Source organism: Enhydra lutris, unplaced genomic scaffold (genome assembly GCF_002288905.1).
Source record: "Enhydra lutris kenyoni isolate GAN:26980312 unplaced genomic scaffold, ASM228890v2 scaffoldscaffold28, whole genome shotgun sequence".
NCBI lineage: Eukaryota > Metazoa > Chordata > Mammalia > Carnivora > Mustelidae > Enhydra > Enhydra lutris.
In genome coordinates this window covers 1895723-1918690 of record NW_019154112.1, presented here as the reverse complement: position 1 = coordinate 1918690, position 22968 = coordinate 1895723, and the positions used below count along the sequence as shown (strand labels likewise).

Here is a 22968-nt window from a genome sequence, read left to right as displayed (position 1 = left end):
CCTCCAGCCACAGCCCACGGGACCAAGTAGCCTTTCACTCACTCCTTTCCAACCCCAGCTCCTCGGCCACAGGAGTCACAGGTGAGCGTTACCACCACTGTAGAAGCCAGGATAGCAGGCCCCACCAAGCTGCCTGGGCTCTGGTCTCCATGAGGCCCAATACACACTTCTTCAGATGTAAACATGGATGGATCTCTTTGGCATCTGGTGTGCTGTGCAGAGGAACCTTTGTTGGGTTTTGGAATCCTACTAGTTGTAAACAGAAAGGGGAAGACAAATGGAAGGACTCATTCTGCCATGATGCTGACCTCACTCCTCCCAAGAATCTGTTTGGTTTTTTTTAAAGATTTTGTTTATTCATTTGACACAGAGAGAGAGATCACAAGTAGGCAGAGAGGCAGGCAGAGAGAGAGAGAGAGGAGGAAGCAGGCTCCCCGCTGAGCAGAGAGCCCGATGCGGGGCTTGATCCCGGACCCTGAGACCATGACTTGAGCCGAAGGCAGAGGCTTTAACCCACTGAGCCACCCAGGCGCCCCCCAAGAGTGTGGTTTTAACCATTCTTTCTGGAATTACATGGGCAACTGGTGCACTTGTTTCAAAAGATTTCCTTTTTGTTTGGATAATTCGTATCACATCCATACCTTCCTTTCCTCTCCATTTCAAAGGAAATATACCCATAGCCCATCTAAAAGGAATCCAGTGTCATAAAGCCACAAGCCATATGGAAGGAGGAGATGAACATGTCAGATAATATATTAACATGTAGAGCATTTAAAATATATGCACAGATCCCAAAGAGTATATTTATGGCTTTATTGGTTTGTTGTTGCTGTTGTTGTTGTTTGGTAAATCTGAAAATTCTTCCACTACCCTTTCCTATATACTATGAGAAGTGCATACATACAATTCCAACATACAGTTCAGTTTAGATGTTTGTATCAGCCAGTGTCCAGTCAGGAGGCAGAAGCCACATCAGTCATTTTAACAGGGAAAATCTGATAGAAAGAATTATTAAGAAAGAGGTATTTAATTATGAAAGAGATAAAAAAAAGCTCTATGGAAACCAGAAGTAGTAGATACAGTAAGCAGACATTACCTCTAGAACTGAGGTAGAGCATCCAAAAAACGGAATACATTTGAAAGAATAAGACTGACATTCTGTTTATTGGACCAGGTGGGACCAGAGTCCCCAGGAAGGAAAGAAATTCACCAACATGCTGCAGACCAAGCCTGTTGGGCAGGAAAACCCTCACTAGAGAACTGGCAAGATTCCCTGGGAGGCAGCCCTCTAGAACACAACCAGCTACAATGCCATACTCATTCACCCAAAGGCAAGAGAAGCTAAGTCTTCTCCAGGCCACTGTCAGCAGCATTATAAGATCAAGGGGGAAATGACACCAAAACTAGAACACCTAGGTGGCTCACTCAGTTATATGTCTTCCTTCAGCTCAGGTCATGATCCCAGGGTCCTGGGATCAAGTCCTGCTTTGAGTTCTCTGCTCCGCAGGGAGTCTGCTTCTCTCTCTGCCTGCCACTCTCCCTGCTTGTGCTCACTCAATCTCTCTCTGACAAATACATAAATAAAATGTTTTTTTTTTAAACACAAAAAGAGTCCTTCTTGCCTCTGGGCCGTGCGTCGAGCCAACATTGAGGCATCCTCGTGATTCGACCCGACATGCCCACCCTCCCGACATCAAGGTGGCGTACTGGCGACAGGCTGGACTCAGCTACATCCGGTGCTCCCAGATCTGTGCAAAAGCAATGAGAGATGCACTGAAGGCCGAGTTCAAAGCAAATGCTGAGAAGACTTCTGGCAGCACTGCAAATATTGTGAAACTGAAAAAAGACTAATCTACCCTGGCTAAAGCTTGAAATGCTACATTTTCCAAGGTGAAGATGTGTGGATCCATGTTACGACAGATTGAAAACGATCTCCCGGGGCGCCTGGGTGGCTCAGTGGGTTAAAGCCTCTACCTTTGGCTGGGGTCATGTTCCCGGGGTCCTGGGATCGAGCCCCTCATTGGGCTCTGCTCAGAGGGGAGCCTGCTTCCCCCTCTCTCTCTGCCTGCCTCTCTGCCTGCTTGTGGTCTCTGTCTGTCAAATAAATTAAGAAAAAAGAAATCTAAGAAAAAAAAGAAAGAAAGAAAACAATCTCCCTGCATGAAAAGAAATCCTGTCTTATTCTTGATTGACAATGCCAATGAATTAAAATATGGTTCAAAAAAAAAAACCCAAAAGAAAAAAGCTTTTACTCCTGCTACATTTTGCTGTGTTCCCTCTGGTGCCCTGTAGAAATTCAATGTCTGCATAGACAAAATCTGACTTGCATACGCCTCCCTGAATGAGTCTAATTGAAAAACAAAGGAGGAATGCCCAGAACATTAGGCCTCCATTGAAATTTCTTGGCTGAAAGTGGCCACATTCTTACTGCGCCTCAAGGCTCTCATCTAGGGAGTAAATGTTTAAATTTCGAGGAGAAACAGGCACATGTGGTGCTCATGTACTTCATGAGCTCCTAGCCTCCTTGTCCTTACCACACGCTGCCCCACATATTATTGTCCTGCCCATTAAGGCTACACTTTCCTCCTTGCTTTGTGCTTGTGCTTGGTATATTGATATGACCCCAATGAAACGAGACAAAGCTTGGCTGGAGGCCCTCTGCCACTAGAGCGTCTGGTCCCCAGGCCTCTCCTTTCTCCTATTAAGGTGTCTGGAGGAGTCTTTTCATTCACCATCTCAGGGTTTGATGGCCAAACCCAACAGTGCACTAACTGACAAAGACTGTGCCAAATGTGCCACATGGCAAAAATGAAACATTTATGACATCCGGTATCAACAAGTAGGGCACATACAGGGTAGATTTGAATCAAAAGACAATGAATCAGTAATGGGCAGTTTTCACACTTTTAGTTCCTCAACTTCCACATACACCATTTACGCACATTGGAACTTCCATATAACAACACAACAACTCCACATTTTCACCCATCTACAGGGCTACACTTAAACAAGTGAAAAAGTTCTCACTCTTTCCTCAAAATGGAATAAACAGGCAGTCCCAGGCATTGAATCAGTTATATTTATTCCTTAAGTCCAGCCACACTCATTTGACTAATCTGTTACCTAGAGATTATATTTGAAATATTACCAGGGACAACTTGCATAAAATCACACTGGTAAGAAGGGAGAAGGAAAATAGATAATTAATAAAAAGGACACATCTACATGACAAGAAAGAAATACGCAACCTGACTCCAGTCCTTTTCCTATTTTTGGTCACAGGCAGGAACTGAGATCTGTGACTTCCTTCTTCCACTTCCAATTCCGTGTCTTCCTCATCTCTCCCAGAACCACAACAGGTGGGTGGTCTAGTTCAGGAGCCAACAAACCTTTCTTCATTAAGGTCTGAGTCCTCAACAGTCTGGCTTCATTGTGTTTCCTGTGGGTTCCATCCACCTTTACAATTGGACTAGAAGTACTGAGAAGCCGTACATAGATTCTGGAACTGTGCTCATGGTCAAAGCTTTCTGCAATTCATCCAGGGTCTGAAAACACTCATCTTCATTTACCTCTTTATTCTGGTAGCAGTTCTGTTCTCTCCAACTGCTGTTGACTCACAAGGAAACCCAAACTCTCATTTCCCATTCCCTGAATTAATGCAGCACCAGTGTTTAAGAAATAACAGATATTTACTAAGGTTCATTAAGATAAGTATGTCTCATCCATTCCAGAATAGGAAGCACATACAATAGAATATTATACTCCAATCTTCTTCAAGTCCATTAGCCATACATTTCTTCAGAAATGTTCATATGGACAATGTTTTTTAGTCAGAGTGCACATTTCCTAAAATAGAGCGGTAACCCACCCGTAGCCTCAGGGCTCATCTGCACAACTCAAACTATATAAAATAAACACCATTTAATTCTTCAGAATAATTCAGACATCTTATTTCATATCAAAACAATACAAAGACTCCATGAAATAATGTTCATGATCAAAAGAAACATGATTTCAAATAGCGAAATTCAGCTAACCCCTTACAGCTGAAAAAGTCAATTTATCTTCTAATACCTGAGCATAAGGCATGAACCACCTATTCTCATAACCACACCCCAGCAATCTACAGCCAGAAGAGAAGGGCAAGACATCAGGTTATTCAGGACTAACTTCAGAGGTTATTACTCCTGGGAGTCTGCAGCTCCAGGAGGAGCCACCATGAGGAATCTGGGACAGTGTTGGAGCATTATGGGGACATAGCTTCAGGACCAGAGGGAAGTAATGGAGATTCAGCCCCTGGGAGAGCACCATCAACACCACAGCCTGAACTGAACCCCTGACCTGAGAGGCTCACAGGCTCCTCTGGAGAACAAGGAGGGTTGTTAACGGGAACAGGGGTCTGCAGAGGCCCAGCCACCCCAGAGCAGATGGTCAGGGACACATCTCCTGACCTCAACCTGAAGTACGGAAACAGAGTCCCAGAGGAGGAAGCGAGAGGGAAGGAGAAAAGGTGGGAACCATCAGTCATGTTGTAGAATGAGACATCCCCTTCCTTCAGGTCCAGGAAAACCCCTACCCTCTGGGGAATTGGCACAAGGAGTTCTGAATTATCAGGGAAGGAATAGAATGTATATCCATACACCCCCACAGCCCAGATCCCCTTTTCTGGGAATTCCTGGTACCAGCCTTTCCTCTCCACATCTCTCCTACAGACCCCCAGAGCCCACTCACTTCTTTCTGCATTCCTTATCTCCACCTCCCAGTAACAGCACCCTGATGTGATGCCTTCATGACCCAAGACTCTATAGAACCCAACTTCTGTGTATTTGGTCGAGTCCTTCAAGGTCACACTAGTCTTATCATCAGAGACATCAAGGCTGGAATGGGCAGACTCTGGATCCAGACTGACAGACACTGCAGAGACAGTTGCCAATCATTCAAGGACTTGCCTTACCACATAACAAGGCACACAACCACCACCCCACCCCCAGACACCTAGCTGCATGCAGGGAGGACCAAAGCTCCTGAGATGAGAGCCTTCTGGCTCAAGCACACAGCCGTCCAACCAGAAGAAGTAAGCATAAGACTGATCTGGGTGTTAGACATGTCACAGGGTCCTTGAGGGCCAGACTGGACTCCAACACTAAATAATATCCATTTATATCCAGTATCAGTCACACCCAGTAATCCCAGCTACATGATGTTCACCGCCCCATCCCACCCCGCTACCACTGATGATGCCAGCATCTGTATCACCACAGCAAGCTGAAGGAGATGTCAGCAGCCATGGGATAGCAGTAGGAGCACCCAAACGACTGAAGTAACTCACAGGCCTGGAACTTCTCCTTCCGTCAATCTACAAGAAAACCACATTGCACAAATGTGAACAACAAATCAGAGACTTGAGGAGACTGTACAGACCAGTGTTAGTACCTATCTCTGAAATACACTGAACCAAGACTTATAGGGAAAAATGTTTTGGAAGCTTTCACCTGATAAATTTATTTTTCACACACATTAATTCTCTCTCTCTCTCTCTCTCTCTCTTTTTCTCTCTCTCTCACACACACACGCACACTCTCTCTATCATACACCCATAGCCGTCATGTTACAATGTTCCCATGAAACCCAAGCCATATAGCTTAACACCACTGAGGGGCTGGATACTGACCTAAAAAGAAGGCTCTTTGCACAGATTTCATTATCAAAAGAGGCTTTCTCAATTTCTAGCCACATATCCATCTTGAAAGCTAAGTTTTCTTGAGAAAGAACCGAGGAGATCAACATTTCTGAGGCCTCCATTTACTTATAAAGAACTGGCTGAACTGAACTTGCAGGTTGACTCAAAGCCATGGTAGATGCAATAGAACTTGGTGGAGCTGCACTTGGAGGATGACTCTCAGCCATGGGTGAGGAGAACTCAGGATATGGCACCAGAGAAGTCTTCCCCATCAAGAGGTAATGGAGAAGATTCAAGGAAGGAGAGAGAGAAGTTCAAAGCAAGAAAGACATACATCTAGTGAAAGAAAGTAATGAATTTGCTTCCCTATATCAAGAAAAACATCCCTGCTTCTCCCTATAATCACCTAGAGAGATCAAAAGCAGTAGGAGACATCACACGTGATCTGCCCCCAAGTATGGCTGTGTCCTATCCCCAGAAACTGTGACTGTTTTGCCAGAGAGGACTTTACAGATGTGAGTAAGATTAAGGAACTGGAAATACGAATGCAGCAGGGGTGGAATAACAATTTCTCCAAAAACCTAGATGGAACCTCAAACCCAATTATTCTAAGGACCACATCAAGCTACCCTCTATAAAGTGAGGTCCTGAAATGAGCAAGAGAAGAATAGAGGAACCCCATCCCTCAGTGACGCAAAGCATAAACTCCTCCAAACTTCATACTCCCTTTTGGGAAGAAAAAAAGTCAACTGATCACAGCAAATGTATATCTGCCATTAGACCCTGAAAAGTCCGCACAGTAAAGCTGTTACCTCCAACAGGACAGAGACTCCAGAACAAAATTAGAACGGTTATAAAATAAGAACAGGACACTTTCTCTAATATTTGCCTACAGCATGGGACCCCTATTCTTCAACCCTAGGATCACACTCCTCCCCCGACAACTTTGGAAGAGTGAAATGGCCTCATTATGTGAAGCAAACCCAGTTAGAGAATTAATTCAAAACACCTTAAAATAAATATAAGTCTTTTAAGAAATCTCTCAAACATGTATCAAGGAGTTTATTACTTTATGCGCACCCAATAACTTGCATGTCCTCTGTGTACTTCCAACTCTAACCACCATGGCTGTCATTTGTGGTCTCTCTCCTACCCAAAGCCACCCAAAGTGTCTATTCTACTCTCAGTCACCCAAAGTGTCTCTGAGAGGAATCACAGGCTCTCTACTTTCCTTCTCATCTCCTCCTCTCTTCTCCAACCACCTTTTCTTTCCCTGATTTACTCCCAGATTTTCTCTGGTAAACAATTTTCACTCCTCTGAGCTTCTCCTATTGCAATCCTTACACATTGCCCCTAATAAATCTAACCAGTACTGAGCCCATCAGGTAAATCCAGAATTCTCCTAAAAGGAGAGATAATGGTTGTGAACAATTATAAGTTACTGCCCTTTAAAAAATCAATTTCTTAATGCTGTAATACAAACACGTACATAAGATTTTGTATATAATGGTCAGAATCTCACAAACCTACTACCAGAACTCCCTACACATCCTGGAGGCTCTGGATCTGAGAATCAGAACAGCTGACCTAAAGAAAACTACTTCCAAAACAACCATGGAGGTTTAGAGGAAGATACCTGGCTTGGACAAGGAGCCAGAGCATGCAGAAGCAAAATGAAGACCATCATTCTAGAGAAACAGAAAAAAAAAAAAAAATACAGGAACACCAAAGCAAGATCCAAAAAGAGGTAGGAATTTCAGAATAAAATGGATTCAGAAACAAGGATCCCTTAAGGAAGACCTGAGTCCTAAGCAGGCAAGCTTGATTTCTGAAATCTTCCAGAGACAGCAAATTCTGAAGTACACCGTCAATGCCATGGTCCAACTACCCTTACAAATGACCACTCTGTTGTCATTGTACCAACAAAACTATTAGTGAACAAGGTACGTTCAAAGGGTGTTGCTAATTCTAACAGCAACCTACAGTAGAGGATGTGTCAGAATAGAGGCAGATCTGTGTTCCCAAGGACAGTCCCTGCAGTCTTCAGAAGGACACAACAAACATAACAAGGAGATCAGGGACACCAACCCCATCCTGGTGTGAAGTCCGATGACAGAGAAGGTGGCACAGTGGAGGCTGGGAAGGTAAAGCCACGGGAAACTGAGTCACTTACCTGCATACAGTTTTGCCTTCTTCAAGGCTGAAAGGGAAGACACGCTGGTGAGACATGAGCCAGAACAAGTCTGCATAGTATTGATCTACTGGCACTTGCCTCCTCTCTGTGCTGCAGGTGACACTATAACAGAGTAAGGAGAGAGGCTAGAGAGGAGATACCCTCCTGACATGGGCAGACAATAGGATGTTCTGGGAAATTCCCGGGACCACAGGTCAGAGAGCCGGCATTGCAGGCTGAGTTCCATGCCTGCCAATTGCTGCTGTGTGACCTTTGCCAAGTTAGTGTCCTGAGTCTTAAAAACCACAACATTAAAATAAAAACTCTGAGAAACAAACGGAGGGTTTTGGAGGGGAGAGGGTGGGAGGTTGGGTGAGCCTGGTGGTGGGTATTATGGAGGGCACGTATTACATGGAACACTGGGTTTGCTGTATAAACAATGAATTCTGGAACACTGAAAAGAAATTAAAAAAAAAAAGATACATGTGGTTGAATAGTAAAACCATCAAAATAACAGTTAAATTAAAAATCAAAAGCACTTTTAACTATTCAACTTCTATTCTCCTACAGACAAGTAGACTCAAGAGTCAACCAAGAAAAACAATTTTAACCAGAAGAGACAACATTTTAAAAATAAACAAATAAATTCAGCAGAGTCCAAAGAGACAAATGAAAATAACACAGAATTGAACGACTGATTCTGACATTAAGAATCTCTAAGGTGGGGGCGCCTGGGTGGCTCAGTGGGTTAAAGCCTCTGCCTTCAGCTTACGTCATAATCCCAGGGTCCTGGGATTGAACCCCGAGTCAGGCTCTCTGCTCGGCATGGAACCTGCTTCCCTTCCTCTCTCTCTGCCTGTCTCTCGTCCTACTTGTGATCTCTATCTGTCAATAAATAAATTAAATCTTTAAAAAAAAAACTCTAAGGTGAAAAAACTCAAGTTATTAATTCAATTTTATGCACACAAGCATTGCAAGACCAGTTATCTATATGCATTTGATTTTCTAAACAATAGAAGAGGCACAACTTCTGTGGAAACACTGAACCCATAAGAGTCAGGTAGATCTCCTGGGGCCAGTGGAGAAGAATTTTAATCTCTAAAGAAATTTCATGTTTAAAAAGTTCGTAGCAGTGTGGGAGGTACTCAGCATAAATACAGTCAACATCTAAATCTGTTTCTTCTTTTTTTTAAGGGGTGCAGGGAGGATTCAACAATAATTCAACATGTGCATTTCAAATAAATTTTCAATAAAAAATAGTATTCCTTCAAAGAAAAATACACTGTGTCCAACCATGCTTGATTACCAAAAGAAAATGCATAATACTAACAAATTTCATCCACAGAATTTTTCTGAAATGAATTCCAATATTAATCGCATCCCAAAATTAAGAAATTTTCACATGAAAAAAAACATGTAAAATTTTTATTCCATCTGCTTTCAATTGCTTTAAAGTTCAAAAATTATACAATGTATGAAAATGTTTTAGGGAATAAAGTATACATTATTACATGAATGTAAGAAATCATTATTACATCCAATGATTTCCAGGAAAGAGAGATATGGGAAATAACACAAAAGGGGAGATGAATTAAGGACCAGGATGTTAGGTGAGCTCCAGGGTAAAAGTGGCCAAACGTTCTCAGAAAACATATCACTGGATCACTGACAGCTTATCCCGCGACATTCCCACCCAAGCTCTGCCCAGTCCTCTACCCAACACTTTGTGATCAGTACCTCCAGAAACTGGAGAGAAAAGACTCTCCCACGATGGTGTTATGTGGAGGGATCACACTCCTAAATTTAATGACCCCATTTATTTATATAGTTTCTCTAAAATGTTACAGAGTATTCAGGTTGACTGAGAACCAGTTGCATTGAAGACTAAAATCCTACAAAGGAGGCAGGTAGATCAAACCAAGATGCACCACAGACTCCAGTGACTACCATCATTCCAGGTTTCAAAGCACCATGTGTGAAACAATAGCCCAGATGGGGAAAGTCCATGGAGCAAGTTTTGCCTCCCACCAGTTTCCACCTCCGCACCAGGGATGGGTCCACATGTCTCTGCATGAAACGGAGAGAGAAAGCTATGGCTTAGGGGGCAAGAGACCCAAGGACATCCAGACAGTCACTCACCAGCCAGGTAAACAGATTTCCTCCAATCTGAAAGGCAACATAGGAAACAAGTGAGCTAAGAACCAGAATGTCTCCTACAAATGTGACACAGAAACTTCTGGGGAAAGGACACAACGTACCAAGATCTGCTTGGAGTTCATCTGAAAAAAAGTGAAAAATACAGTTAAACTCCCATCACTAAGAGCAGAAAAGACTGCACCTGGAAAACCCACAAGAGCATCTATACGTCTCCTAGAAGATCTAACTCCCGACCCCTTGAGCCTCCACAGCCCTACCTGTCCTCTCTGGTCCTCCTCAGCCCCTGATCCTGGCCAGGGTCCTTACTATCCACTTCTCCTCTGCACCAGCTTCCACACTTCTCTGCCTTGGCCCTGCCCTGCCTTACCTCTAGCCTTCAGTGCCTCCTCCTTTATCTGCTGGTCCTCCTCCTTGTCTCTGTGCAGTTTCTCCCATTCCTGTGTCTCCTGGAGCTTTGCAGTATGTTCTCTCATGATGTAGAGGGCAGCCCCAAGGAGTGGGAGCATCAGCACAGTCAGGATCACCATGAAAACCGGCTTCCAGGGAGAACTACAAGGGAAGAAGGGTTCTGTGCCCCGCCAGACATCCCATCAGGGCACTGCTCTGACAGCCCAGCCCAGCACACACACGGACCCCCAACCAGATAATCCCACCCTTCTAGGAGTGGGAAGTGGTACTGACCTGGGATGAAAATGGCCATTGCCTTCTCCTGGCCCAGGATGGGGTTGAGGACTGAGCAGGTCACTTTCCCTGAAGAGCTGTCCCTCACCACAAGAGTGGCCTCTATAGTGAATAGCCCTGCAGCATCTTGGACCTGGGTCTCAGAGAACATCAGGAACTTTTTTCCACTGAGCGCTCTCCACTGCACTTGGGGCTTTGGGAACCACCCCAAGGCCATGCACACAACTCGGACCCCGTCCTCCTCTGGCCCTGTGATGTGCACTTGAGGGGCAGAGCCCACACCTAAAGAGAGAAGATGGAGAATACAAGGAGGCCATCCAGAGCCCAGGGATTCCAGCAGAACCTTCCTGTACACAATACCATCCGCAGCACTGCATTTTGGGGGCTCCTTGGGGGCGTGGTCCCTACAAGGATTAATGTAAGGGGTCCTGCCATGGAGAACAGAAGGAAGGATCATGGGGACCTGTGGCAGGCCCAGAGAGCAGGCTCTTCTCCCCAACCATGAGGGTGGGAATTCCATCACCCAGAGGGATAGAAGGAGGAATTTCATTCCATGATCCATCCTTCTCTGTTCTTCTCAACTCACACACTCTCCAGGGCATATGTGGGCACACCCACTGCCACTTGGTCATCACTTCCACCAACCTACATACCTCCTGAGCTTGCTCCCTAATATCCACATCTCTGGTTTAGCTGTGCCAGGATTCCTCACAGATGCTTCAGACTCAAATCCTGAACTAATTCATGTTTGGCCCCATCTGTGATAGGATAATGATGAAAATATCCCCAACCTTTCAGCCTTCTTTACATCCAGCCAGCCCTCTGCCACCTATTGTTAATGCTTTCACACTCTGCTTCTGGGCTCCATCCTGTGACTTGAATCAGCCCCTGAGAGTTCAGGGAATGTGACTCTAGCAGAGGTTGGAAACTGCTTCCACCATTGCCTTGTCCTCTGCCACAGGACAGACACCTTCAGGCTAGCGCAGACTTTCCAGCTGAAGCTGTCCTAGATTAACCAATAGCCACCTGGACAACACCAGCTGAGCAAACCCAGCCAAGGTCCACTGTCAGGACAAAATATATTAAAATAAGAGGCTTATTGTCCCTGTTGAAAATAGGGAAAGAGAGCCCCTTCCCAGCCTTTTCTTATAGCATTTACTTGAGGAAACTTGTGGTTCTGGGTGTTTTCTCTCCTCTTTGAAATGTATATAAGTACTTTAAAAAAAATAATAATTAGGCCTTTTGCCAGCTCTGTGATCCAAGAATGTGTTTCTCAAGGACCTGGGAGCCCTCGCTTTGAACTGCTCTCACCAAGCAAGACAGCAGCCCTCTCTCCCCCTTCTCTGCCAGGGTAGGAGCCTAACCTCAGTGGGCACCACAATCCACGTGTAAAATCACCGCCTGTCATAATGATGGGAGAATTGGTTAAAAAAAAAAAAAAAAAAAAAAAAAAAAAAAACACCAATTTAACTTTTATTTGTCTGGGAAACGCTTCATCTCTCCTATTCTGAATGATCCCCTTGCTGGATGCTTGGCTGCAGATTTTTTTTCCTTTTAGCACATTGAATATATCATACCACTCTATTCTGGCCTGCAGAGTTTCTGTTGAAAATTCCACTGAGTATATGTAAAAGTGTTGAATCACTATGTTGCACATTTGAAATGAATATAACACTCTATGTTAACTACACTGGAATTATTTTTTTTTTATTTTTAAGGTAGGAGAATTTGGTTTTCCTTAGAATAAAGCCAATTAGCTAACTTACATGCTCACCCAATTTCCAAGAAAATATAAGGTGCCCATCTAGGACAAACAGTGCTGGCAAGTCCACCTACTTGAGGGCTCATAACTGTTGATCCTGAGAACGTGTATGGGATGAGTTCTGTCTGCATATGGAAGAGATGAGATTTCTTCTGTCTTTGCATTTCTTGATAGAATCTCTGTGATGCACAGTACATTGTAGTTAATGCTAATTTAATAATAAAAAGGACCTTTCTTCCACTATCTTAGAGACAAGATTCTGAGTTGGAAGATTATGTTTTTAATTATATTTCCCCTACGTGACTGAAGATTTATGAGTAAGACCTAATAAGATTAGCCAAACACAGCCCAGATGAGCAGAACTCCCTGAATGCCAGATTAAATACATGTTTGGTGTTACGGGCCACTGAGATTTCTATGTCTGTGTTAAACAGCATTATAGCAGCAATCTGCAGCTTACACATAAAATCAATATATCGACCACTAAACAACAAATTAAAAAAAAAAAGACCTATGAGTACCTCAAGTCCCTTCTCTCCACGCCTCCAAACTCTCCTTGTCCTCAAATCTCCTCACTCAGCTGGGTCTACTTTCCAAAACTCTCCGGTGCTGGAGTGCTCCCTTCCCACCACACTGCCCCTACATGAATGCAGGGGTCCATCCTCTCCACCCCATAACTACATCCAGGCCTCCAGCCTTGCTCACCTTCCATACACCTTCCATTACAGCTGCCAAAGCAAACCTGCCCTCACACACCTCGCTCCACTGCTCTGTTGAAAATGCCCTCAGCCCTGCATCTAAATGGCATAAGAGCACATGAAGCCTTTGATGGTCTGGTATTACCACTCCCACTACCCCGCAAACAAAACTCCTATCTACTTCCTCCCCAGTCCCACCATCAGCAACCATCAGAGAGTACACACTCCAGGCCCGGGACAATTCGGTCGATTGCTCAGAACCACAATCACCATGCTGTGTATGCCCCACACAGATCCATCAACCAGAAGGCCATTTCAGAACACTGTCTGCTTCACTCAAATATCTGCTCAAGTGTGTGTTACTCATGGGCTTCTCCTGATAAATCCCGTCTCTGTGCACTTGGACCAGGAACACCTCTATATTCCGGAGAGTCACCTCTCACCACCCTCCCATTCACCTCCAAACCAATCATGTGGCCTCTCTCTCTGCCCAGACTCACCAGCCACACTCCTCCCTCAGGTGTCTCACATGGATGCTCTTCTGCTTGGAAATCTCATCCCTAAAATATTTATTTGGCTAAGTCTCTACTCATTACCATCTAACGTTGTCTATAACCTATCTATTTGGCTATTTATTGTCTGTATCATATAAACTCTACAGGGCAGGGACCTTTATTTGTTACACTGAGATATCCAGGTGCAGAGAACAATAGCTATCAAGTACCAGGAGTTCTATATATTTAAACTGAATAAATGAAGAGTAAAAGACCCTCCTTTCTCTCTTGTATAAATTGAGGGCTATTAACTTAGACCCTGAGGTGGCTCCGAACTCCAATACTGCAGGTCTCTAAATATCGATCAGCACCCACCTGCCACCTTCAGTTCCAAACCAGCCTCTTCATGGAAGATTCCCATTCTGAAGAAGCAGGTATACAGCCCGTTGTCGAAAGCCTGGACATTGTGGATGCGCACAGCAGCCTCCCCCTGGGTGAGGAAATCCTTCACCAGTGAGGTTTGCCCTCTGTACTCAGCCAACTGCTCTTCTGTCTGCTCCCGCTGGTTTTGATAGATGAACACTGCTTCTGAGAACTTGGAGCGGAACCACCGCAGCTCCATATTCTCCACATCCATGGCCGGGGACACAAGACATGGCAGCGTGATGTCCGCACCCAGCGCTGCCACAATGGGTTCGGAGGGGCCAATCACCATAAACTCCTCTGTGGACACAAACATAGAAGTGAGAAAGCTGGAGAGATGCAGGACAGGGAAGGGAACATGCTGTCAGGAGGGAGGCCTTGACTGAGGGACTCAGCTGTGACAACTCCTAATATGACAACTTTATCCTACAACAATTTTGAAACACAGAAATGGTGTCAAAGAGTCTCCTCAGCAGCCTGTGCTCCTGACTCCAGGCCCTTCCATGAAGGACTCTCTAACTTAGTAGGTCCAATCTTCCACAGGCATCACAATCACCAGGCAGGCCTGTGAAACACAGACTGCTGGGCTCTATCCCCAGACCTCCTGGTTAAGTAGGTCTGGAGTGGGTCCAAGAATGTGCATTTCTAAGGAGGTGGTGAGAAGCTATACTGATGTCCCAGCGACCACACTCTGAGAACCACAGCTCTAACCTGCCTCCTCTTAGGACAGGACTGAAAACTCACCAAAGAGCACTACTGTGCCCTAGTGGTAACATCCTACTCATTGCACCACACCTAGGACTTTCCTACACCCACTCTTAAAGTTATTGTTTTTGCCCACGTCTTTGTCTTCTACTGAATTATATGTGTGCTAGAAACTAGACCTCACAGCTACTTCCATTAAAACCTGCCTTCACTCCACTGCTCACAGGACCCAAATTACTACCTGTTACCAAAGAGGGTTCATCCCACTGCCCCTAGCCCCTCGCAGGCCTTGGTCTTCTGAGACCTGGTAGATATGTCACAGCAGGACACTTCTGCAGGACAAACCCCACCAGACAACCAAACACTGACTTCTCAGCTCCTGTGCTACTTAAATTTGGCTGAGTCACTATCTGTTTCACCTGGGGGATGACAATTACTAGTCTCCCTGTGACATCCTCCCTCCAGTCAATGTCTGTGAACCTTTAAACCTGTAACAAAAACCATGTCCCTCCTCTACCAAAGCCCTTCAATGATTCTGCAGTTGCCCAAGTGATCCCGAGCGCATTAAGGAAGACCCTCCCTGCTCTCTGATCCCCAACTCCTGCTTCTCTCCCCCTCATTCACTCTGCTCTGGCCAACACTCACCTCCTCTGCTCCTTGAACACTCAGGCTCACTGCGAGCTTTGTCTGGCTGCTCCTCACTGTGGAGAACCTCTTTCCATGGGATCCAGACAGGCTCCTCCCACCTCCTCCATGTCTTTGTTCCCATCTCACTGCATACAGTGACCACCTTATGGAGCACTGCTGCCTGCCCACTTGCCATCCTGCAGCCCTGACTAGCCCACCTGCTCTACGTCCTTGTCCCATGCTCTCCACTCCTCTAACAGACATAGACTGTACGGGGTATTTCGTACTCGCTGTCCCTGCCAGAATGTAAGCTCTGTAAAGATAGAGACTGGCTGATTTGTACACAGAGTAGCACTTAACATGTACTCAGTACCCTATAAATATTTGTGAAATAGAAGTACCAGTAAAGCCAGGAAAGAAAAAATAAAGAGACAATTATTTTCATACTTTTCATAGTGAAATTCACATTTTTTAATTTATAAGACATAAACTCATTAGAGAACTGTTTTGCTCCCCTGCCCTTACATTGTAGTTCTGGGATTCTTCTTATGTGTTTAATTTCAAATAGCAGTTGAGGCATCTCCAGAATCTGTGTAGAGCCAGAGCCTCCACCAATAGCCATGTGTCCTGATGGAGACACCAGCAGAGCTCTGGGGGCTCTCACCCACCCCAGGGAGACACAGGGAGGGGGAGGGGACACACTCACCTGCAAAGCCCCCAGCAGGCAGCTGGAAGAGAAGAAGCAGGGAGGGGAGATGGGAGAGCAAAGAGCCCCAGCAGCAATCCTCCATTTCCTCAGAGCTGGGGAGACACAGGACAAGAGGCAGGTGACACAGCCAGAGAGGAGGCAGGGCCAGCCCACAGCTCTGGACGTCAAAGCAGACAGCAGGGCTCAGGGCTGGCAACAGTCCCCAGCAGGAGCACAGCCTTTCCTGCTGCTCAGTATGCTGATGGGTGGGGGCCCCACAAACCTGATGCCAAGAAAACCCTCCTAACCCTTTGGAAACTTTCCCAGCCTACTCTGCCCACAGGACCAGACCTTTCCCACCTCAGCACAGAGGCTTCCTCCAAGTCTACATGAGTCACGGGACACCACAGATGTCCGGGGACAAAAGGCGTAGACTCAGAGCCCTCCTCATGAAGGACACACCAGTTCCTGTGTGCTGCTGCTGCCCCCTAATTATGACCAGAGAATGACTGAGAAGCATGACAGTCAGACTGCGTCCTCCTGAAGGACACTGTGGCTCCCACCACAGGCATGTTGTTCTGGGATCCTTTGATAGGTGAGTTCACCCTGATTTGAGCTTCTGCCTCCTGCAGCCCTTTTCTACTCAGGGACAAGGACGTGGACTTGCTCATAGCTGAAGCCAGACAATTCCCCATAAATGGCTAATCCTCATCTTTTCTATCTTTGAGGAGTTTCTGCCTCAGGATAAAGGATCCCAGCAGAGCAGTGGGAAGCACAAGATAAAATGAGACCTGGTCAAAAAGAAGGGCTTCAAACCACTGACCCTGAGAGGGGAGGGGGGCAGCCAGTGGTCCTGGGAAGGACAGATTCTGGGGCTGACTGCTAAGGTCTCCTCCACACTCAGCCACCTGCTGTGGGAATCACCTGAGGCAAGTTTCTTGAACTGCTCTGCCCCAGGTCCTATATACAATATGGAGAGAATAGTAAGACCTCAAACCACGGTATAAGAAGTATCCTATGAATTTATTTATGGAGAGTCAGTGCACATTAGAACAGTGCCTGTTCCTAGGAATGCTACAGCAATGTCATTAAATCAATGAATGAAGTGGACCCCCCACTGTAGTTGTCCTGGATCATCTCAGAGCCTCGTTATTATTCGCACCAGCTCCCCAGCCCCACCATGACCTCATCTACCTCTTCCCAAGCATCTGCTCCCCCACTTTCCTCTTCTTGTCAACCAAGTATCTTCAGAACCCACTCACCTGCTTGAAAACCTGGGGCTTCTTGAGCGTCTCTAACTCAGTACTGTGAGACCTCAGCCAGCCCCAAATCTGCTCTCAGAGATTGCACATGCAGTTCACTGCTCAAGCCCCAAACCCTGCTTCCAGATCCAACATTGGTGCCACAGGCTCCTCTTGTCTGGCATCTGGTTCCCAGATAGCGGAGAAGCACAGCCGGGCACAGGTTGCACAGGTCTCAGCTGAAACAGGGACCTGGGCACTCAGCACTCCCAGACAGAAGAATCCTGCGCTGACTCCTTCCACCATTTGAAAGTGAAAGCTTATAAAATGCAACCCTAGCAGACTCTGCCCTGCCCACTGGACAGTGCACCCTAGTTATCAGGAAGGAAACAGCATGATCAGAGCCACAGAAACAGTGCAGGTACGGATACATTGACCCACTCTGCAGGGGGACACACAGAGACGGAGACTCCATTATTTTTGTTGAACAACTGCCACTCTCCAGGTTGGCTAGCTTCTAGACCAGAAGTAAGGAGTGTGTGTGGCACAGCCAAGATTAAAAAAGCCCTATGCTTGGGGCTACTTGTACTTTCTGTTCACTACCAAAACTATTCTGTTTGTTGGTGAATCCTGTCAGCTGGTGAATGCTATGTGGCAGGAGACTTTGAAAAGCCCCCAGTGCAGCTGCTTTGCTTTTTATCACCAGGAAATAACCCAGGTGCTCCCCACAGCATGACAACAGAGGGGTTAAACCTGAGCATCACAGAATCTTCCAGGACCAGCTCCAGGACCATGGCCCTGCCCCAGCTGATTGGACAGCACCCTGTGGCTTCTTAATACCGTACTATCACACAAGGCCTGAGTACACCACTTATTTTTTTTTAAAGGTTTTATTTATTTATTTGACAGACAGAGATCACAAGTAGGCAGAGAGGCAGGCCGAGAGAGGAGGGGAGGCAGGCTCCCTGCTGAGCAGAGAGCCCAATGCAGGGCTAGATCCCAGGACCCTGGGATCATGACCTGAGCAGAAGGCAGATGCTTTAACCCACTGGGCTACCCAGGTGCCCCACTGGGTACATCATTCAGCCCCTCCCCACCAGGCCACAGTGTGCAGCAGGAAAGGCAGATTCCATGGTCTCTGAAGGAATACCGTGGAGCACTAGGCCTTCCTTTCCAGACCCTCCCTTCCTGCAGTTCCCCATCTCAGTAAAGGACACCTGGGTTCACCCAGTTATGTCTGCCAGAAACTGGAGGGTCATTCCACCACACACTCCACTTTCCCACCCAGTCTGCTGCCAGTGCGCCAGAAAGTTCAAGACTTTTCTCTAATCCATATCCATGGCTACCTTCTAGCTCCACACCCATCTCACTTCCCCCCTCACCCAGACATGGTGTCCCTGCCTCCCCATGGACGTCCCCTGCCCATCTCCAGCCTCGCCTTCTCAAGTTCATTTTCCATCCAAGGTTGTAACCTCTCAAATCATCTTATATCAGCTCTGCTCCACCCCTTCCAGGGATCCCCCTGCTAAACCTCTTGTCTGTGGCTCCTGGGCCCCAGCTTCCTCTCTGACCTCATTCCACTGCTCCCAGTGCTCCCCCCTGGCCTGGCAGCGTTCCTCCAGTTCATGGAGCTTTCCCAGCCTCAGGCCTTCTCACAAGCCCCTGGATGTTCCTCTTCTCTCTCATCCCCCAAACTGGTCACCATTCCAGTCTCACCTAAAGTGACCTCCCTCAGAGTGGCCTTCGTCAACCTGCTCATCCCATCTGAGCCCCATACACGTGCTTGTTGGGGTTTAGTGGTGCCCTGTTCTCCTCCACAGCCCTGACATGTGATCTTCTGTGGAATGTCCGTGGCATCCACAAAGGGAGGCACTGTGTGCCCTGGTCACGTGTCTAACACACAGCAAACACTCAGGAAACTTTGCCTGAGCTCATGTGCAGAGAAGTCACCTCAGCAGCACGTTGGCTTCTCTGTCCAATTTGGAAAACACTTCAGTCCAGAGAAACAGGAAGACTCTTAACTCTGATCTGAACAACTCAGCCCCTGCATGGATACAACAACTCCACGTCTCCTCTGCTCTTTATTTCTTCCGACCTCAAACATACATGCATCCCTGAAACATCACTGGAATAGAACCATCAGACTCAACCACCTTGTTTGCTCCCTCAAGCCCACCCAGTGCTTGAGTGTTCATGTGCTAAGTGACTGGTGTTAAGACACCAGTTTGGGCTAGAGCCTCCCTGGCCCCACTTCTGCCAGGTTGTTGTCATTATTGTCTTCATTCTACGGGTGAGGAAACCAATCTCTCAGAGTTCAATCACAATCACAATCACACACCCAGCAAAAGCTCTCCCAGTCTGCGTTCACTTTCAATTTTTCTGAGTGATCCACTAAATTTTTTTCATGAAGCAAAGACTGATGGACCCATTGATGCATGGGAGTGATTGCTTTATACCCGAATGTGTGGTCTAAAATATTAAAAACTCTGGGCAGCAGTGCCTGGGTGGCTCAATTGTTAAGCTTCCAACTCAGCTCAGGTCATGATCTCAGGATCCTTGGAACAAGACCAGTGTTGTACTCCCTACTGGGCGCTGAGTCTGCTTGTCCTTCTCCCTCCCTGTCTACACATCTCCAACTGCTCCCCTCCCCTCCCAAATAAATAAATAAATAGACTTTTTTTAAAGATTTATTTTATTATTTATTTGACAGACAGAGATCACAAGTAGGCAGAGAGGCAGGCAGAGAGAGGGGGACAAACAGGCTCCCTGCTGAGCAGACAGCCCGATGTGAGGCTCAATCCCAGGACCCTGGGCCCATGACCTGAGCCAAAAGCAGAAGCTTTAACCCACTGAGCCACCCAGGCGCCCCAAATAAATAAACTTTTTAAATGAAATAAAAGATAAAACTTTGGGCAAACCCCAGACATCTAGATATACCTGAACACATCCCCTGCAGTCATCCCCAAAGATCCATTTCCACTTACACATGGGAATATTGGGAAAATCCATCTTTATTCAAAAATTATGAATGAGGGACGCCTGGGTGGCTCAGTTGGTTAAGCAGCTGCCTTCGGCTCAGGTCATGATCCCAGCGTCCTGGGATCGAGTCCCACATTGGGCTCCTTGCTCGGCGGGGAGCCTGCTTCTCCCTCTGCCTCTGCCTGCCATTCTGTCTGCCTGTGCTCGCTCTCTCTCCCTCTCTCTCTGACAAATAAATAAAATCTTTAAAAAAAAATTATGAATGAACAAGGACCAATATCAGTCTCCAAGTCCAGCCCCCACTGCCACCACCAATCCCTGCCCATGAGGGAGACTCCTCAAGGCCTGAGAACATTAGAGGAATTTTGTGAAAAGTCAGAGGGGAAAAAATCAAATTTATTGAGTACCTAAGTGCCAGCACCTGGCCTACACAACTTGCACTTATGACACTTCATTCTCACACATGGAACAGAGATGAAGGCAGACATGAGCCCTGCCATCTAGTAAACTGTCATCCAGGAACTTCCCAGAGGAGGGAGGGCTAGAGCTGCAAGGACAATGCCCCCCACACCTCTACACACCCCAGTCCTCAAGCCCAGCCCAGCCCCCAGCTCCACACAACTCAGCGTGAAAGAGGAGCAGAAAGGGGATCTTGGACTCAGCGATGGTCCAGTGTGATATGGCCAGAAAGGTTATCTGCCCTGAATGCAGCCCTGGGATCCCATGTTGGGAGGGAAGGGGAAGGAATGACCAAACACAAGGAAGATTTTCCTGAAGGACAGTGGAAGGACACCTGAAAACACTGCAGAAAGGACACTAAACAGCAAACTTCACTGCCTCCCCCAGCTCATCAGGCTCATGGTCCAGCTGTTTATCTACAAATACTATTAATTGGCCATGAATGATTTTTCTTGCTATGGTATAAATTATCCTGATGCTGGGGTGCCTGGGTGGCTCAGTGGGTTAAAGCCTCTGCCTTTGGCTCAGATCATGATCCCAGGGTCCTGGGATCGAGCCCCACATAGGGCTCTCTGCTCAGTGGGGAGCCTGCTTCCCTTCCTCTCTCTCTGCCTGCCTCCCTGCCTACTTGTGATCTCTGTCCATCCAGTAAAATAAAAAATTAAAAATTGAAACATTTAAATTACCCTGATGCTAATCGGGTTAATATTATACTTTCTACTTTAACAACCATGTATTACCTCTTACCTTTGGTTGCTTCAAGTGTTTTTGAAACAGTTTCAGATAAATACTGAAACCATAAAACAATGACTAATGTAAAAAGAATTGTAATTTTAGGGACTCCTGGGTGGCTTAGTCAGTTTAAGCGTCCTACTCTTGATTTCGGCTCAGGTCATGATCTCGGGGTCCTGGGAGTCTCCATGTTCAGTGTGGAGTCTGCTTGAGATTCTCTCTCCCTCCCTTTCTGCCTCTCTCACACTCTTGTGTGCATGTGCACACTCTCTCTCTCAAATAAATCTTTAAAAAAAAAGAACTGTAGGGGCACCTGGGTGGCTCAGTGGGTTAAGCCTCTGCCTTCAGCTCAGGTCATAATCTCAGGTTCCTGGGATCAAATCCCACATCAGGCTCTCTGCTCAGCAGGGAGCCAGCTTCCCCACTCCCACTCTCTGCCTACTTGTGATCTCTCTCTCTCTCTCTCTGTCAAATAAATAAATAAAATCTTTAAATATATATATAAATATAAATAAATAAATAAAATTTTAAAAAGAATTGTAATTTTAAAATGTGGTATTTGGTGGAAAGGATTAGGATTAAACCCCATTTTTAGAAACCTACAATCTGGTGAATCTTAATTTATTTTGACATTGTAAGAGGAAGGTCCATTGGGTTATTGACTACAGCACAGAAAAGGTTTTTTTTATTTTTATCTTTTTTTTTTAATTTTTTATTAACATATAATGTATTATTAGCCCCAGGGGTACAGGTCTGTGAATAGCCAGATTTACACACTTCACAGCACTCCAGCATGCACCATAGCACATACCTTCCCCAGTGTCCATAACACAACCACCCTCTCCCTACCCCCACCCCCACCGGCAACCCTCAGTTTGTTTTGTGAGATTAAAAGTCTCTTACGGTTTACAACTGACAGAATGGGAGAAGATATTTGCAAACGACATATCAGATAAAGGGCTGGTATCCAAAATCTATAAAGAACTTCTCAAACTCAACACCCAAAGGACCAATAATTCAATCAAGAAGTGGGCAGAGGACATGAACAGACATTTCTGCAAAGAAGACATCCAGATGGCCAACAGACATGAAAAAGTGCTCCACATCACTCGGCATCAGGGAAATACAAATAAAAACCACAGTGAGATACCACCTCACCCCAGTCAGAATGGCTAAAATTAATAAGTCAGGAAATGACAGGTGCTGGCAAGACTGCAGAGAAAGGGGAACCCTCCTACACTGTTGGTGGGAATGCAAGCTGGTACAACCACTCTGGAAAACACCATGGAGGTTCCTCAAAAAGTTGAAAATAGAACTACCCTACGACCCAGCAATCACATTACTGGGTGTTTACCCTAAAGAAACAAATGTAGTGATCCGAAGGGGCACGTGCACCCAAATGTTTATAGCAGCAGTGTCCACAATAGTCAAACTATGGAAAGAACCTAGATGTCCATCAACAGATGAAT

General features: G+C 46.0%; 2 protein-coding genes across 2 annotated transcripts; one reads left to right on the top strand and one right to left on the bottom strand.

Moving 5' to 3' along the window:
- The first annotated feature begins 1214 nt into the window (after nt 1–1214).
- LOC111152423 (ATP synthase subunit epsilon, mitochondrial-like) lies at nt 1215–1851 on the top strand. Its single transcript, XM_022510935.1, has 2 exons — nt 1215–1232; nt 1699–1851. The coding sequence occupies exons 1-2, from the start codon at nt 1215–1217 to the stop codon at nt 1849–1851; spliced, it is 171 nt and encodes a 56-aa protein (XP_022366643.1).
- A 2395-nt stretch (nt 1852–4246) lies between these two features.
- On the bottom strand, nt 4247–15596 carry LOC111152397 (butyrophilin-like protein 1). The gene is given in 9 exon segments (XM_022510925.1): nt 4247–4914; nt 5330–5356; nt 7854–7880; nt 9993–10019; nt 10112–10132; nt 10378–10578; nt 10692–10973; nt 14021–14368; nt 15419–15596. Coding segments are annotated over 9 exon segments (1779 nt in total).
- Nucleotides 15597–22968: the final 7372 nt, after the last annotated feature.